General features: G+C 48.7%; 1 protein-coding gene across 1 annotated transcript; it reads right to left on the reverse strand.

Moving 5' to 3' along the window:
• Positions 1-3,182: 3,182 nt before the first annotated feature.
• On the reverse strand, positions 3,183-12,142 carry tent5bb (terminal nucleotidyltransferase 5Bb). Its single transcript, XM_056298221.1, has 2 exons — positions 11,623-12,142; positions 3,183-4,905 (listed from the first exon to the last, which is right to left on the reverse strand). Exons 1-2 carry the CDS (start codon positions 11,776-11,778, stop codon positions 3,880-3,882), a joined length of 1,182 nt encoding a protein of 393 aa, XP_056154196.1. The 5' UTR covers positions 11,779-12,142; the 3' UTR covers positions 3,183-3,879.
• Between the last annotated feature and the right edge of the window lie 7,024 nt (positions 12,143-19,166).

The raw sequence follows: 19,166 nt of genomic DNA on the forward strand, positions 1-19,166 counted from the left end.
AGGACATTTTATTTGTTTTGTTTTTTTTTGTTTTGTTTTTTTCTTTTGTAATTTCGCGACTGTGGAATTTGGACACGTGGTACTTTCATTGAACGTCATTTTTGGGGGGGGGGTGTTTGAAGCTCGGAAGACAAGGGTCCCACTTTGTTCTCTGGTAGGGGAATATGCCTTTTGATAAGTCCACTTTCCAACTCTCATTATAAACATGTTTAATATCTTTTCCTAACAGAACTACTCTAATAACCACAACTCCCCCTACAATTACGCAATATAAATGAGCATGCGTCCTTGGCAAAGGGTTCAGCTGACTGGCCTCTGTTTCTAACGATTAAGCTGCCTATGTCACTTTTTTTTTCGGGGGGGGGGGCATTTTCCGCCCTTTTTCTCCCCCAAATGGCCAATTACCCCACTCTTCCGAGACGTCCCGGTCGCTGCTGCTCCACCGCCTCTGCCGATCCGGGGAGGGCTGCAGACTACCGCGTGCCTCCTCCCATACACGTGGAGTCGCCAGCCGCTTCTTTTCACCGGACAGTGAGGAGTTTCGCCGGGGGGACGTGGCGCGTGAGAGGATCACGCTATTCCCCCCAGCTCCCCGCCCCCCTCCCCCGTTAACAGGCGCCCCGACCGACCAGGGGAGGCGCTAGCGCAGCGACCAGGACACATACCCACATCCGGCTTCCCACCCGCAGACACGGCCAATTGTGTCTGTAGGGACGCCAGACCGAGCCGGAGGTAACACGGGGGTTCGAACCGGCGATTCCCGTGTTGGTAGGCAACAGGACAGACGCCTGCCTATGTCACTTCTAACTGAGAAATGTGTTGTTTCATTCGCTCATGCAGTTTCCTTGACAAGTCACCTTAGCGAAGGGCGAGCTTCCTTGGCTTTAAAATCCTCTTCGTCCCTTCTTCTATTCCCGCCGGCGTGACCCGTCGTCCATAACTAAGACGTTCCTCCAAGCTTATCGGCTAATGCACAAGGCTACGGCACTCCTGGCCTGAGCAGCAGGACACGGGAGAGAGCTGTCAGCCCTCGGATCGAAACAGCTGGATGGGAGATCATCCACCGCAGCAGAAAAGAGAAAAATAACGGCAGTGGGTCACGTCAAGCTCCGAGGGCCACACACGGCGAGTGGAAAAGACAAACCAGACCAGACAGAACCGCTGTTACGGAGCAGAGCCAGTGAACTCTGTGGAAAAGTACGAGCCGCGATAGTGAGCGGAGGATCAAATTCGTCCGGATTACTTGTTCCCTCATTTAAATGACAGACGGCTTGCTCATATCTGCCCTTCGGGGGATCTGCTGTTGGCAGCACGAGAGTTCGAGGGGCTGTCAGGCCTCGCTACATTGCGCTAATTACCATTCCACATTTCCCATGGACTCGTATCACTCGGCTCCCCGTGAGTCATGGGGGTCTGGCCCAGCAGGCCCCAGAAATCATCCGTGTTTTCCGAGCGCGCGACAAGTTCCGCCTCAGCTACGGGTTTTGTGCTGTTGCGTTTACGGCAGTGGAAATCTGCGGGTGCCGTCAGGGGTGACTATTCGACAGCTATTCCGGAGAGAGGGGGGGGAGAAATCCCCTGCCGCCCTTTCATCCCGGCCTCGTATCGCTCTGACAGGCTCTTTCCCGCTCGATAAACTTCTGCCGAAGAAGTGATTCAACATGCGAAGGCGCTGTTTATATGTCCACACTTGGAGTCGTAGAACGTTTAGTTCTGTCTGCTTAAGCCACAACTGTCGGCAAATTGATCTTTTCCCGTTTCCATTTCACGCTCTCTGGCTCGCGAGGCCTCATCCCCCATCCAAAAGTAAAATATGGTCAACATCATGGTCCAGTCAGCCTGGTGGTGGTGTTGGTCTCGGGTGACTAAAATACTGAACAGTTCAGGAGTCGTGCAGTGTTATTGAGGAAGAGGGACGTCGGAGTGCTACACCGCTCGTGCTGAAAAGCCATTTCACCGCCTAGACGTCAGCCTGCCACCCCCACCCCCAACCCCACCCCAGCCAAAACACACTGAAAAAAGCTCATCCATGACCAGCAATAACAATCTCGTCCTACTGAATGAAGTGGCGTGGGTGGGCGGTGGGGTGGTTGGGTGGGGGGGGGGGAGAGGGTGCAAGGAAAGCCCTTGTTGGAAGTGCTCGCTGCCAGAATGGGACGGTTGATGTATAGGACCGCAACACGGGGGCAGTGCGTTTCCCCTGGAAACACACAAGAGCTCACACAAGACGGCGATTGTGCCGGACTAGTTAGTGTCTGGCAGATAAAATGCTTTCAATGCTTTTAAGCATGTGAGAGAGAGAGAGAGAGAGAGAGAGAGAGAGAGAGAGGATGTGAGAAAGAAAGCCCTATAGAATCTAAGACAGAACATCCGTGCCAGAGAAAGAGAGCTCGATCAGTGGAGGCCAACTCTTAGTTCACATCCCCACCGCCTCCGAACTTGAATACCCTCGCTTGGGGCTGAGAACTGCTTACGTCAGCGTTTTGCTGCCATAGATCTTTGTCTCACACAAGAAATGGATGACGTACTTGCGCTTTGTCATAGAAGGGTGAGGGTGCATCCTCCCCATTCCCTGCAATGTAAAAAAAAAAAAACAACTTTCTCTCGCCTTCCGTCGTGTCTGTGATCACGTATTTTTTGTTTCAACGCAATACAGGTGTTCAGGTGTTGCCGTTGACATCTTTGTTTCTGTTGTGAGAGGATTGCACGGCTGGAAATACAAAGTGATCTGATCGAGGGTCGCAAAATACTAGCACCTCTGAAATTTGGCTTTTTAACTTTGCAGCCGGGCGGCGCAGTGCTCGGCACGGTCGCCTCACCGCAAGAAGGTCCTGGGTTCGAGCCCCCGGGGTAGTCCAACCTTGGGGGTGGACTCGGGTCGTAGAGTGTCTGTGTGGGTTTCCTCCCACAGTCCAAAGACATGTAGGTCAGGTGAACGGGCCGTACTAAATTGTCCCTAGGTGTGAATGTGTGTCGGCCCTGTGATGGACTGGCGGCCTGTCCAGGGTGTCTCCCCGCCTGCCGCCCAATGACTGCTGGGATAGGCTCCAGCATCCCCGTGACCCTAGGATCAGCGGTTTGGATGGACGGAACATTGCAGCCAACGGGGAGAACCGGTCTACCGTGATGAAGCAAGAAAAGAACCTGACAGAATGTGGCAAGAAAGACAACTACACAGTATCTTTTGGTTTTTGACATCTTTTAATGAGTTTTAAAAACAAAATACCCTGACCCTGGATATAGAATTTACAGTAACCTGAATGAAAAAGATTCCAAAACAGCTTTTACATAGCGACTAGTAAAAAGATGCTGGTTGGGTTTCAGGCACTTGGAACCACATACAGTCATACTATACAAGAAGTTAATTCTTTGGTCCTTTCGTCTCCAAACGAGACGTTGAGTTGAAACCACAGATAGAACAGAATACACTTTTCTGCTTTCTTATCGCTTATTTACATTATCACACGGACCCTTACAAGCTGGCACACAAAAAAAACAAAAACAAAATAAAAGCGGCGCTTAAATAGGTCCTCTATCATATATCAACCCTTCATATTTTCCCATACATCAGCACGCTGGTTATGAAACGACAACAGGGAAAAAAAAGTATCTAATAACGGCTCGAATGAGATCTACAGCAGTATTTATCAACATAATTTAGTGGAACAATTTCAATGGAAGATTTGGCAAAAAAAGATACAATATTTCAAAACGCTTTCCATCCACAGCAGGCCTCCAACCAAGCAAGCAACATTGCTACAGAAGTACTAAGCACTCTACTGAGCTGCTTAGCTCACATCAACGTAAGGTGAAAACTAAAGAAAAGAAAGAAAAACAAACTTTACAGACATGCCACTTTCCCAAAAAAAACCTCATTTCTCAGCTGCAGGGCAGCCATGTTCGATAAGAGTTGCAGCATGCCGCCACGGGCGACTGAACTTGTGCCACGTAATAATTACTGAAGTTGACGTCTCTGACGTACGGCGCGGGCTGATAGTAGCAGGTGATGTTGGACAGGGCGGGGATGGCGTTCTGCTCCGCCATCACCCGCAGCGCCAGAGCGGAAATGAGCGCCAGCGTCTGTCTGCGCTCGTGACCCATCAGACACACGGTGCTCTCGTCCACCACTCGCCTCAGCGTCACCAGGCACTCGTAGCGCTTGTGCTCCATGCCGGCGAAGTGGTTCTGCAGGTAAGCCTCCAGTTTCCTCTGCTGCTCGCTTATGTCAGGGAAGTCGATGAAGAAGCGCGAGCACATGTAGCGCTGCATCTGCTTCATCTGAGCCTCCGAGGCTGGCTGGAATCCCCGCACCAGCAGGTGGCAGTACTTGAGCAGCCCGCCTCCGCGGATCTCCTCTGGGCTGCGGGTCGCAATAGTCTTGGTGCAAAGGTGGCTCAGGGCCTCCCCAAAGTCCCCGTACATGCTCTCGCCCTGCACCGTCGGGTGGAAGGTCTCTGACATGGCCGTCTCCGAGCAGCGGTCAAAGAGCAACAGGGAGTCTAGAGTGATCTGGAAGGAGTCAACGCTGAACTCAAACTGCCGCCGCAGGGTGTCCACAAACTTCAGCTCCACGTTCTTGCCGGTGTTGTTGGACAGCGAGATCAGGCTCCAGCGGTCCGTGTCGTTGCACACCTTCACGAGTTTCTGGACGTAAGCCTCTTTTAGGGCCAAGGCTGTGATGCGCTCCCTGCACACGCCCTCCGGCAGAAAGTCCACTAAGCAGTCCAGCACCACGTCCTTCACCAGCCGAAAGGTTTTGTCGTCAGACAGGCGCAGGCCGAAGATCAGGTCCAGGTCTTTATAGCCCAGGCCGTTGTCCTGGTGGAGCACATGGCTGGCCGCCGAGCCGTTCAGCTTCACGTCTCGCACCACCACGCCCCGCTCCTCCAGCCGTGCCCTGACCACCTGGAAGATAAAGAGACAGACAAGAGATAGTTGAGTGATCTGTATCCACCAAGATAACAATCCCAGCAGCTCCACGCTGGAAGTACAAGTAAGAACAAGTCGGAAAGGAGTTTCTTTTGATATGGTAATGTCATACGATGCGAGGAGGCTCCCTTACACAGCAGGTACTCAGCCCAGCGCCTACAAGTGAATACAAGAGGCTACAGTACAGTCGTTCACACAGGGGGGAAAAAAGGGTGGGTTTGCACTGCAAAGTCTCCTTTATTCGTTTCACTTTTGGTTCGAAGTTCTGCGTAGCTCAAGAATAGTGTAGCTCATTCTTCCGTTGCTACGTGTAAATAATGAAATACCGTGTATTCAACAATTACTGCAATTCTACTTTGGGGAGAACATGTATTATGAGGCATTAAGTGAGTTAAAACTCTGTTGGGTTTGATCGAATGCACTTTTTTTTGTCTACTTAGTTGCTTAGCTGTCAACTTGGTGTACTTTTTGGTAGCCAGCAACAGGTTTTATTTTTCAACCAGTAGATTTTAAAGCTGACCGCAAAGGTTTTGTGTCCGTATCAAAACAAGTTATTAATAAAGGGCGCGTGTGTGTGCGTGTGTGTATAGTCGTCCACACATTAGAAATGTTGTTTTTAAAGGAATTAATACAGTGAGATCACGCAAAGTCAAAATAATTTTAACTGCATCAGGATGCAGGGTTCTGATGGTTTTCACGTTAGCGATAAAGTTTGATGGTGGCTGAAAATCAGAGCTTGAGGGGAATCCTGGTAAAGTGGAGACCCTGTCCCAGGGAGGCATCCACTTCGTGTTCCTCGGGGCCACATGGGGAGGTGGAGATAAGACACCGGCTCCTACGGTGCACAGAAACTGTCACCCTCCAGTCAGGGGATTCTCTCATTTGACCGTGGCAAATGTGGGGGAAGACGCGTGAAATTAAGACTCGAGAACTAAGTGTGTCTCCCGGGCAGGTCTCTTTCTTTGTCTCGTATAGAAATCTGGAAGCCAGAGTCAGCATACTTAAACGATGTTCCACGTATGAAGGGAGCGCGATAACACAAAGATAAGTGGAGGATGGCAAGTCGGCGCCTGTCTTTTCCGAGAGGCTCGAGAGTTTTAACTCGGGTAACCCCAACCCAGCCAAGCAGAACAGAAAACATGAAAGGACAATTACTTCTGCTACGAACTCATAAACGTGGAGCCGCGTCCATATTTTGGATAATCATGTGCCTGTTCTCTCCTGTGGGTACAGCTCGGTGAGGGAGAGATTCGTGTGATCCCTGCGAGGCACACGACACTGCTGTGATACTGGCGGAAAAGCACTGAGCTACAAACAAGTGAAATGTTCACAGCCGCCGTCTGTTGCCTTTTCCAGAAGACACGGAGAAGAGAAAGACAATCAGCTGGAGCCAATTCTGTAAAAGACACCCAAAACACAGTCGTCTGCAAACTAGTGCTGAACCGTTGGGAATTTCTTTCATCCCGTCCGCTATTTAGTCTATTCACACAGTTATCTAGCTGACAGATTTATTTTTGCAAAGGTCAGATTTCCCAATGTAAGACATCAACTTTTTCTACATCGCATCTCAACCGTTCTCATATGTGCTGAAGGATATGCTGCGTTTCGAATATTAGTGTCTTATAATAAGTATAATTCTATGCTTATCATTTCCTTCCATTATATTGATGTTTGATCAGCTATTATCAGAAAGGCCTTGGCTAACTCATTCATTCATCTTCAGCCGCCTCTCCGGGGTCGGGTCACGGTGGCAGCAAGCTAAGTAGGGCACTCCAGACGTCTCTGTCCCCAGCAACGCCCTCCAGCTCCTCCTGGGGGATCCCAAGGCGTTCCCAGGCCAGATTGGACATGTAGTCCCTCCAGCGAGTTCTGGGTCTACCCCGGGGTCTCCTCCCAGTTGGCCGTGCTCGGTAAACCTCCAAAGGAAGGCGCCCGGGAGGCGTCCTAATCAGATGCCCGAACCACCTCAACTGGCTCCTTTCGCCGTGAAGGAGCAGATATTAGTGCCTTATAACAAATATAATTGTGTGCTTATAGGTTTCTTCCAATATATTGATGTTTGAGCAGCTATTATCAAAAAGGCCTTGGCTCACTCAATGCCTTTAATTTCCTCCCCCTGTCCTCATCACTCCACAGTTGGTAACTCTGGAGACACGGGTCAAGTAATTTACTCGTGTCCTGAAAACAAGAGAGAAAGGTGTAGACTGGAAAGCACCTTTATGTTGCATAGTCTTCCTCTAATGTTGTTTCACTGTCACTTGAATTAAAGCTCCCTTGCTTTGTTCCAGTAATCCCTCCAACGGTGAAAATATATAAGAGCAAAGTGTCGATGAAAAAGACACCCGTATTAAAGAATTTATCAGGACGAAAAGGGGTTCAAAAGTTAAACTGAAGGTCAGCATCTAGAAAAGTCATTTTGAAAGCAGTCCTTTATAAGCATTGCCACAGCTGGGAATAGATTTTCCCACAAACGCAGTTAATGTCTTGATTTTCCAGTGATTTTTCCTCTACCAACTCATAAACCAGATGTTCAAGGAAGAAAAACAGATATAAAGGACAAACAGCAGACTGAAAACAGGATTATTACTCATTTTCCAACCATGCATGTTATGTTATCGTCCACATAACATACTTATAACAGCCTCCGAGGAGGTAAACGCCACCTAAACGGCTTCGTGAGCAACAGCTTGGATATGGCAGGCGACTCAACAAGGTTAGCACTGAGCAAAAAGATCAACGCAAGCTTGAAGAAAATAAGAGGTGTGCTTTAAAGTAGTATTAGTTCAGGCACTGGATATTGCCGTGTCTCTCAACGAGCTCATTCAAGAGAAACCCCCCTTGCTGTATATTGGCCCTCCTCTTCCTCACACTTGGTTCCATTTAACAAGACCAGCCCATCTGCCCTGCCTGGGGGTCCTGGCAAAGGAGCGTGTTAGCGAGCATGGCTCCACCAAAGCCCACGCGTTCCCCCTCACCACTTGTAAAACAAGCTTGCACATTACCAACGTGACACGCGGAGCACCTGGTGAACCGAGCGAGGGGGGAAACACTTCCGGCCGACGCTGAGCAAAATAAATTCAAGAAAAAAGCCGTATAAAAAGTACCGCAAACACACCAGAATGTCTGGTGCTGACAACGCCTTGGCGACACACACGGTCTATTTCTCGCTCTCCTTCCCCAGTCTCATTTATTCCTAAGTCTTTAAATGTGCACCGCAGCCTGAGTGTGTTTTATTATGGCGGTTCCAAAATGACCCCACCATTTGCGAACCCATACTCCCCTCCCTCCCTCCCTCCCTCCCTCCCAAGACGCCGATGAGAACGCTCCGGGCACAGAGACAGGCCGTCCACTCTGCCAAGGAAACGGCGACAGGGAATGAGAAATTACAAGTCCCTGACCTCTGTATCCAGTCCAAAACTAACCCAGTCAGTCAGTCGTACAGTAGCTTGGCAGGCAGGACTACCGATGACGGTGATGGCTTTTCCTCATATTTGAAAGGCTCCCTCGAATTTCCTAAGCACGGGTGGTCAGTTCACCTGTGCGCTTTTCGCCAACCGCACAGACAGAGAGGTCATTACTTAGGGAGTGAAAGGGAGGGGGGGTGGGGGTGGGTGGCTGTTTCATCAGTATCAATTCCAAGGGAGCTGGGATTCCTTTATCACCTGGATCACTCTATAACGATCAACTCATAACAGCAAAACAACAGTATAACAAAACATCCAGAATATGGAATTCAGCTTCTTAAGTCATCAAATGGACTGAGCCTACTTAAAGCCGCTGTAGACAACTTTTCAACTCCCCCCCGTAGCATTTCCAAGCGCTTTTGTCGTTTGTGCCTCTGTTGCAAGATAACCGGATCGGTTTCCGTTTACTAGCAGCCTGGTTGCTGTCCAAATCAAGAAACAACCGTAAGAATCCCAATTTGAACAAGGAACCCCGAGCTCAGTGCTCTGATAAAGGCAGAGTAAAACATCTGGTAGTATTAACGAGTGGGCAGGTTGTGCTACTTACTGATCCACTAGAAAGAATGCCAACTGAAACTCGGTGCAGAGCCCGCTCAAGTCCCAGGTGTTGTATCAAACGCTGTTTCCCCATCAATATCTGTTTCTCCCTAGCCAAATTTTGATTAACTTAACCTAACCGCAACCTAACTCTAACCTTAAAATAAATTCGACCAAACCCTAAACTTAACCTCAACCTAACCCTAAACTTGACCTAACACTTACCTTAAGCTAATCGTAACTGATAGCTAACCTGTTTCCAAGCAAACGCCTTCGTCTGGCTAGGGGGAAATAGATACCGATGGGGAAAAAAAGAGTTAGATACAACACCGGAGCGCTCTCCATCGAGTGAATGCCTGTCTGAGGTTCACTCTTGTTTTACCTCCGTTTCTATCACTCTCCCTCTTCACCTCATTTGCCTCCTCCGTCAACTGGGTTCTTTTTCTCTTGCCGGATAGAGTTTCCACGGTCACTTTAGTTGTTCGATTGTCCGCCACTTCTGCTACTGGGGATAGCTACCGATAGCTTCCGAGGACAACAAAAGTGCTATCCTCTTCCTATTTCGGTTGCGCAATAGTTGACATACTTCCTTTGAGCCGTAAATCGAGCCTTCGTTTCCCCGCGAGATCGTACCCGGTCCGGTGGCAGACGTGGTTGCCTATAAACCTAAAAGCGAGTCTTATAGGGAACCAAACTAAACAAAGATGGTGTCATTATGCTATAACCATTACACTATGCAGTTAACATTTACTTCATAATGATAAGTTAAAGCAAAAAAGTTGCCTACTGCCGCTTTAGAAAAGGAACAACAGAAATTAGAACTTAACTAATATAATTTTTTGATTAGAGACGAACAGGAGCTGATTAAACCCTTTGTGAACGGGCTAGACCGAATGACCCCAAACAGTTGATATGCTCTATGGAGGCAGGGAGCCGGTGGTGTCAGCGTGTGGCTCATTCTCAACAATAGCCCGTCTGAAGTCTTGGTTTACAATCTGGCAAAGGGATGCCGGGGCGTCGGGCGACCAGTCTTTGCTTACCACACTGATACCTTGTCGAGCCTGACCCACAAGCCCACTGCTACTGGTGGGACTAATCCACTTTCTAATATTCTGCTCCAAATCCAGGCCATTTGCTACCACCCCGGAAAGCAGAGCCCTCTTCCAGGAATCACACAATGGTGAAACGAGTCTGCCAAGAGCAGAAAGGGACCAGTCTAAAATATGTACTCTAGACACAACAACATTGCCTCTGTGGAATTTCAACTCTTTATGCCCACAGAGCTGGAATAAGAGACAACCCTTTTCTGGGGCCAACGAAAACACTTTGGCCTCCATACATACCTCCACCCCCCCCCCACCCCATATATAAACCCACTCAGTCTATTATGTAATTTATGATACACAAACTCAACTATTTTTCAAATCTCCGGTTGTCATTATGGAAGTATAACGCCACTGGGTGTATATGTCATCAGCAGCGTACAGTCTTATTTCCTCACGCAGGATTAGGTACAGTCATTACGCATTCTGAGAACTTCTGCAGGCATTTATTGAGTTGGACAGAAGCGGAGGCTGAGAAACAGCAGGCTCTCCCCTTCATTATTCCCTAGGCGCATCCACCGCCATACCCCAAGCAGATGTTATTTAAATGTGGCTTTAAAGCAAACACACGCCAATGAGAGGGGGGCTCCTAAAGTGCTTAAGAAAATCCTGAGTTTGGTGGAAAGAAAACATTAAGGGCCTCTGTTTTTCACAAGGAGTGAAAGACAATATCTGACATATCTTGAAGACTTACATGTGTGATAAATCTAAATGTGTGTGGGTGGTGGGGTGGGGGTGGGGGGGGGGGTGAATGACAAGAACAGAACATATGAATCACTCTTTTGCAGCATGAGCCTAGATTACAAGCAGAGATATTGAGGAGGAAAAAAAAACCCACTATGGAAATATCACGAGCCATTCCTTCAAATTGTTATCCTATAGGGCCAAAAAAGCATGCCAATTATCTCTGCCTCGCTTTCATGAGACCTGTGAAATGACTGTGGTGCGAGACATTAGTGAGCTAGTGGAAAATTGCAGTCATTGTGTTAGCTCATCCAGGGCTTATGTCTGGTGTGTGGAGTATGAGTGATCAAATGTCTTTGAACTATAATCAGCCCAACTGCTGAAGTGTGCCACTACGGGTGGGTTTTAACGTGCAGCACTGGTTTTTCCACGACCTGTACATTTATAAAACACGTATAAAACTGTGCAAAGGAAAAACATGTAATTCTGTGACCCCCCGCCCCCCCCCCCCCGCACCCTCAAGCTGTCTGGGAGTGTGTGTCCTCGTTGTTAGTGCCTGGCTGGACCCTTTCTCTTTTGAGAGAGAGAGAGAGAGAGAGAGAGAGAGAGAGAGAGAGAGAGAGAGAGAGAGAGAGAGAGAGAGAGAGAGAGAGAGACATCTGTACCTTCATCCATCGCTTTATATGGCGTCTTAAAGCGTCATAGCCTGACAGACGTGGAAGTGGGAAACATTTTAAAGTCGTGATGAACACGACATATACAACTCTACGGAGCTCAGCATAACTTTTCTCGTCATAACCCTGACAGCCCTTCATACTCTGGATGGTTTGATTGACAGCCGTGCGTGCGTGCGCGTGTGTGCGTGCGCGTGTGTGTGTGTGGAAAACTGCGCGAGGTAACCTGACCTGGACGATCTGGCGCGGCTGAACGGAGAGCGTCGGGAAGTTTCCACGTCCGTGAATAGGGACGCTCTCCCCGAGGATGGAGTCCAGACGCTGCACCTGATCCCAAGACAAGACGCAGAACCGCCGACTCTGCTCCGACTCCTCACCGGAGGCCATGACGAACGCCGCGACGAGACGTCCAAAATACTCTTGGGGGAAAAAGAAGGGGGGGAAAAAGGGGGAGTAGGGGGGGAATTCCCGGGAGCTGGACTTGGACCTCGGGTGAACTTGGGATAACGCGGGGTTGTCTCTCCCGATTGTCAAACGCTGCGCCGTCGGGAAGTTTGTCGTCGTCGTCTTTCTTCTACTTCGACGTCACCAAACCAGAAGTCGCGCGGGGCAAGTTGAGGCCGTCGATCATCTCTCCCGGCTTTGCAAAAGCGCTCCGTCCCCGGTGAACGCGAGAGAGTCGAGCCCTTCAGGACATGGAAGACGGACGGGTTTCGCCGGGCTGGGATTAACGCGAGCCTCGCCCATTGGCCCGGACGGAGCGCCTTATGAAGACTCCGGCGCGGAGGAGACTGCCATCGGCGCCCGCACGCCCACTTCCCATACGCCACGCCCACGGCCGCCGTGATTGGTCGAGCGACGGCCCGGTCGCTCACAGGCGTCCGCTGATGGAGGACGTCTTGTCTGCCGGTCCCACCCCCCCCCTGCCGCTCCGCCAACACCGGCATCTGAGGGTCCCACATGCGGGGCAGGATTATTCGGTAACTTTTGATGTGAACGACACCACACACGGGATGGTGGTCCACAGTTTGTAACCGGAAGTAGGTCTCCTACCGACCGCACTGTTTCAGCCGAGTAGCCAAAGTTGAACATTCAAAGGAAGTTGAATCAGTCCGTCTGGACCAGTGTTTCTCAACCGGGGGTCCGCGGACCCCTAGTGGTCCGTGGTGTAATTGCAAGGGGTCCGTGAAAATAAAATAGCTTTAAAAAAAGATCCTGTGACATTTATAGAAATAGGAATATTTTACTCAAATGTGACTGAGACCTTTATCTACCTAAACTATAAAGGGTAACAGGACTTTTTTCTCTAATTACATCTGTTTCACAAGTGTCATTTATTGTATTTTAATAAGAGATCTCGCTCCCGTTTGCATTGTTAAAAGTTACTGCATAAAAATTCTGTTTTGTTACATATATCCCAGTGAAAATCTCATCATCTTCAACTCCGCCACCTCCAGCTCCGCCTCCTGTCTTTTCATCAGTGCCACTGTCTCCAAACCATATAACATAGCTGGTCTCACAACCATCTTGTAAACCTTCCCTTTAACTCTTGCTGGTACCCTTCTGTCACAAACCACTCCTGACACTCTTCTCCACCCACTCCACCCTGCCTGCACTCTCTTCTTCACCTCTCTCCTGCACTCCCCGTTACTTTGGACAGTTGACCCCAAGTATTTAAACTCATAAGCCTTCATCACCTCCACTCCTTGCGTCCTGACCATTCCACTGTCCTCCCTCTCATTCACGCATAGGTATTCTGTCTTGCTCCTACTGACTTTCATTCCTCTTCTCTCCACTGCATACCTCCACCTCTCCAGGCTCTCCTCAACCCGCACCCTACTCTTGCTACAGATCACAATGTCATCCGCGAACATCCTAGTCCACGGAGACTCCTGCCTGATCTCGTCCGTCAACCTGTCCATCACCATTGCAAACAAGAAAGGAATTAGAGCAGATCCTTGATGTAACGCCACCTCCAACTTGAACCCATCTGTCATTCCTACCGCACAGCTCACCATTGTCACACTTCCCTCATACATATCCTGCACCACTCCTACATACTTCTCTGCAACTCCTGACTTCCTCATACAATACCACACCTCCTCTCAGCACCCTGTCATATGCTTTCTCTAAATCCACAAAGACACAACGTAACTCCTTCTGGCCTCCTCTATACTTCTCCATCAACATTCTCAAAGCAAACATCGCATCTGTGGTGCTCTTTCATGGCATGAAACCATACTGCTGCTCGCTGATCATCACCTCTCCTCTTAACCTAGCTTCTATCACTCTTTCCCATATCTTCATGCTGTGGCTGATCAACTTTATACCTCTGTAGTTGCTACAGTTCTGCACATCGCACAAAGAATCAAAAAGCGATGCACCATAATTCATCCATCAACTGAAACCCCATTACCTGACAACTCCATATTGTCTAATTATTCTTTCCTTATACATTACTGAGCATGCATAAAGACAGTGTTACATCACACCCTGACTGGAAGCTTAACAGTGACATTGTGTAACAGATGCTCCTTTACGTTAACTCATCCGAATCATGTTTTTTTTTAGCCAGCCAGCGACCCGGAAAAGCAAGCTGACACGTCAGAAACACTTCAAAACTTGTAAGTAAAAGACGGATTTGTTTGAGCAGTTCAAAGGTGATGACGCTGCGTATGAGCGACACCAATCGTGGCTGTAGTTGCCGCAGTAAGCGCGACATTTTTACGACAGTCTCTGCCGCACAAATACAAAAGGTTTACGGAAAAGACGTAAAGCAAGCAGTTGAAGTTGTGACGCACTGGCTCGGTCGAGTTGAATTGTTCGAACTGAGGTTGCGGTCCGCAAGTTATTAAAGATTAGCAGTAGAGAATGTCGTACTTGCGCCTCTGTCGACGACGGCGTTTCTAGAGCATCCTACGGTCCGTTAGAGTTGTGTGTTCGCTCTGCGCTGGGCCAGGCTGAGCGGCTACCGTTTGTTTTTGCCCGTTGCCATGGCACCGGTTGTTCTTTGCTCCGTCGCAGAGCTGTACGTTGGCTAGCGTCACGTGGGTTGTGTGATGGGCTTTATTCCAAGTTGAGTACTCGGAAGCTAACGCTAACTACTATTTTAGCCATCTTGCGATACACTTGTAACCGGTTATTTTCTTGCCCGGTGCGGGATTCGATACGGGGTGTACTGCACCACAAGGCGACGTCACTAACCGCTCGGCTAAAGGGTCAGACCTGTTAGCTAGGGGCTAACGTGTCTTATTAGTAGTTTACAGTCGTCACCCTCCCCGGAAGCGCGCCATCGCGCTTTGTTATTCCCGCGCTCTGAAGAGACTTCTGAGGATCTGGACACTTCCGGATCCCACCGCTGCCACCAATGTAACCGGTTATTTTCTTGCCCGGTGCGGGATTCGATACGGGGTGTACTGCACCACAAGGCGACATCCCTAACCGCTCGACTAAAGGGTCAGACCCGTTAGCTAGGGGCTAACGTGTCTTATTAGTAATTTACACACTAATTGATCTTCTTACTGTAAGTCACTTAATTGTTGCGTGCGCGCTTGTAATAATTTTTTTTTTAATTTTGGGGGCGTCGCTATAACCGCACCTCCATTGCGAAATGGCCCACGCCCCCTCCTGTGGGGGGGGGGCACGGGGTTTTACGGTGCGCCACAGACCCTACCTCAAATGAAGCCACATGGACAACACCTGGTGATGGGGTGGGAGTGAAATGACGTTTATGAAGTAAATTTAAAAAAAAACACACAAAATCGTCAACATCTTATGACAGCATGTATATCTATATCCACTCACAAACTTTTTTGGGAGGGGTCCCAATCCCCCACCACCACCGCCACCTCAAGTCTACACAGATGCTGTACCGTCTACTCACTCTCAAACTCTGTAAATGTCAACTCGAGAGCGAGTAAGAAGCCAGGTTCGTCAGGTGCTTCGCAACTAAAAATGCAAATATTTCTTCTAATTTTAGAAATGCATAACTAAGTAAACAAATGTACCCCCTCAGCATGAACAAGTTTGGTCATGTTAACCCTCCTGTTGTCTACGGGTCCACAAATGAGCCATAACAGTGTGTAACAGCAGAGAAGAGACTCTAAATGATCGTTTTTCAACCTGAAATGTGATGACTTTTCCTAGAGTGACCCCAGGATTAGAAAAAAGGGAAACATTGTTTTTGTTCATATTTCCATATTTTCTTAGGGTCACGTTTGACCCTACGACAAAAACTATTTTCTGCTACTTCCTTACGCTATACAAGTGCTATCTCTTGCTACCTTAAACAATAATAATAATAATGATGATGATGATGATGATGATGATAATAATAATCATAAATCTCTACTTTAGTAAAGAAAACAAGAGTGACGGGTGTGTTGTAATGAATCAAGTGGCGTCCACTGATTAAACGAGTCTTTCTGCACTGTGAGGAGGGAAAACCAAGACAGTCACGCAGGTTGTGATGGCTGTTTAAAATGCCACCTGCTCACACTGACTCCGTAGTCCAGTCCAGTGTGTGTGTGTGTGTGTGTGTGTGTGCGTGTGCGCGTGCACGTGAACTTAACGCGCCTCCTTGCATGATCACATGCTTTCCCCTCCAGGAAAAGAGTGAATGCAGCAGGAGCTGGAGAGCAGAACAGGTTTGTTTCTGCGTGCAAAATAGGTCTGGGGTTTAAGATTAAATGAAGTTGCTTTAATTTAGAGGTTTAATGAAGGCGGTTCATAAAATGACCCTTAAGACAAGGGCGGTGTGCACAATGGGTGGACTACACAAGGGTGAAGTCCATCGGGCTGGTGCTTTTTCGATAAAATCTGAAGACGGGCCCACAGGGCTCACAGCGGGAAGTGAATGAGACGGACAGAATGTGAACGAGCCTGAGACGACAGCGTATTCTGTCCATCCATCTGTCAGGCAGTCTTCACCCCTCACCTCACCTATCCCGTAACCTCTCCAGAGGTCGTCGGGGCACCGCTGTTGAATCCGCAACCGGTCCTCGCCATCTCTGTCCGTCCTCAACTGCCCCCTGTTAAGCCGGCACGCTTGTATCGTCCCTGAAGATTGTTCATCGGGAGCACACTTTCCGCCTCCGCCCCGATGAAGAGCAGAAGGCGGGGCCCTTGATGACCCGAGCGTCGACCGATCCGGTATGGGAGTAGTTGAGGTTTTCATCATTAGTGTGTCTTGGGCAAAGAGAGTTTGGCCTGGGGCTCAATCCTCTCCAAACTGTTGACCAACGCCAAACTCCTCATCCCGAGGCACGCCTTAGTCCCAAACACTTGGCCCTTGACCCTAAAGAGTTCTTCCGCCTTAGCCGGTGACTTCTGAGAGAAGCCTGTCGTCTAGTGATGCGGTATTGCCACCACCCCCTCACGCCGTTTAGCCGGCCAGCTGAGGCCATTGCCCGGGGTATGGCACTAGGAGCCAGACACGAGAGTTAGGAGACGGACGAGGACCAGTGCGCCTGTTATCCGGCAGAGCAGGATCAGCTACCAGGCTGCGAAAGGTACTACCTCTATCCAAAACCCCCATACCCCAGGCATAGGGGTTTTCTTTAGTGCTATTTGGGCCATATTTACCATTTACCACACGGGGCCACTTCAGGGTCACATCCAGATCGCATGTTGCCCAGAGCACCGCATCTTTGCCAAAAAAAAAGGCCCATATTTTTTTTGGCACATTTGGTCCACATTTGCTATTATACATGTGGGCCACTTCAGGCTCACATCTATTTTGTCAGGGCCAGAAGAAGGCCATCAGTGCCGCGTCATTACCTGAAGTGGCCCACATCCGGATGCTATCCGGGGAACACGCAGAACAAGTCAGATACTATTTTTATAGCGGAAATCCAAGATTTCGGTAACAGCGCTTCTGTTGAGCAGCTAACCTGCCAATTCTGCCACCAGTGTTGCAGTACAACAATGTTCTTATGTGCTTCTGTGTAGTTTATGATAGGATTAGACTGTGGTAGCGGTGGTGCCACGGATACCATGTTTACGAGGGTGGAACCGTGTCCCGCTGAGCCGCCGGCACACAGACGACAATGGCTGCGGCACCTGGTTTGGTAGTCCTCACTGCCAGGGGGAGATACGGATCAGGGAAATCACAGATTTAGGCTTTTAATTGGCAAAGTGTCCCTGTTCTGGGGTATGGGCAGAAAACAGAGCACGTTTAGTTGTGCCGGCTGTGGTCTGGAAGTTTCCTGTCATTTCTTCTCCTAAATGAACATTTGGCAAAAGGTGTAATGACTAAGTCCCTAACCATACCCTAGTTTTCTCTTCTGTACACGTTAATTACTTCAGAAGCTAATAATATAACTTTTCTGACTTCCCAAAAAAAGCAAACCATGTCAGTCTGATGTGAGCTGAGGACAGAGAACACTGTAGGCCCGACTTTCAGGCTGCTCCGGGTTCTCCACCTCCTACTGCATTCACTCTTTTCCGGGAAGGGAAAGAATGTGATAATACAAGGAGGTGTGTTAAGTTCACGCACACACACACACACACACACACACACACACACACACACACACAGATGGACTGGACTATGCAGTCAGTGTCAGCAGGTGATATTTTAAAACTGAATTTTTCATCTTGCCTTTTGCTGAAAGTAAGAAACAAGTTGCAACGCTTGTGCAACAAGACCCAATACTTGCATCAGTTGTGCAACACAATGTTTTTTGTTTTGTCGTTTTTGTTTAGGGCTTGCTTTAGCTACTGAAAAATCCTTTGAGTCAGAATTTTAGGATTTTTTTTCTCCCTTTTTTCCCCCCCCAATTGTACTTGGGCAGCCGTCCTGGTCGCTGCTCCACCCCCTCTGCCGGTCCGGGGAGGGCTGCAGACCACCACGTGCCTCCTCCCATACATGTGGAGTCGCCAGCCGCGTGTTTTCACCTGACAGTGAGGAGTTTCACCAGGGGGACGTAGCGCGTGGGAGGATCACGCTATTCCCCCCAGTTCCCCCTGTACAGGCGCCCCGACTGACCAGAGGAGGCGCTAGTGCAGCGACCAGGTCACGTCTGGCTTCCCACCTGCAGACACGGCCAATTGTGTCTGCGGGGACGCCCGACCGATTCGAACCGGCGGTCCCCATATTGGTAGGCAACGGAGTAGACCGCCACGCCACCTGGACCCCATTTTAGGATTTTTTAACTCGACGAGACAAATATATTTTCTGTTCTGCCGTCAGTCATAGTGTAAGCCAGTTACATGATGTTTGAAAAGCAGCATACATACTATAGTAGTGTTGCGTAAACCACAGCATTGTGACAAAGCTTGTCAACACTTGGATCGGTGATTCATTCAGGTTGTTTCGGTGGTTGTACGCATGAAACATTAAGATACAGTGTTACAATGTTACAGTGTTACAGTGTTGCAGTGTTACAATGTTACTGTGTTACAATGTTACTGTGTTATAATGTTACAGTGTTACAATGTTACTGTGTTACAATGTTACAGTGTTACAATGTTACAGTGTTACAATGTTGCTGTGTTACAATGTTACAGTGTTACAATGTTACAGTGTTACAATGTTACAGTGTTACAGTGTTACAATGTTACAGTGTTACAATGTTGCTGTGTTACAATGTTACAGTGTTACAATGTTACAGTGTTAATGTGTTACTGTGTTACAATGTTACAGTGTTACTGTGTTACTGTGTTACAATGTTACAGTGTTACAATGTTACAGTGTTACAATGTTACAGTGTTACAGTGTTACAGTGTTACAATGTTGCTGTGTTACAATGTTACAGTGTTACAATGTTACAGTG

Source organism: Lampris incognitus, chromosome 18 (genome assembly GCF_029633865.1).
Source record: "Lampris incognitus isolate fLamInc1 chromosome 18, fLamInc1.hap2, whole genome shotgun sequence".
In the NCBI taxonomy this organism is placed as follows: domain Eukaryota; kingdom Metazoa; phylum Chordata; class Actinopteri; order Lampriformes; family Lampridae; genus Lampris; species Lampris incognitus.

Coding starts and splice junctions, on each gene's coding strand:
- tent5bb (XM_056298221.1), bottom strand. CDS start 11,778: ATGGCCTCCGGTGAGGAGTCGGAGCAGAGTCGGCGGTTCTGCGTCTTG. Junction 4,906..11,622: donor AGCCGCGCCAGATCGTCCAG/GTCAGGTTACCT, acceptor TTTATCTTCCAG/GTGGTCAGGGCACGGCTGGA.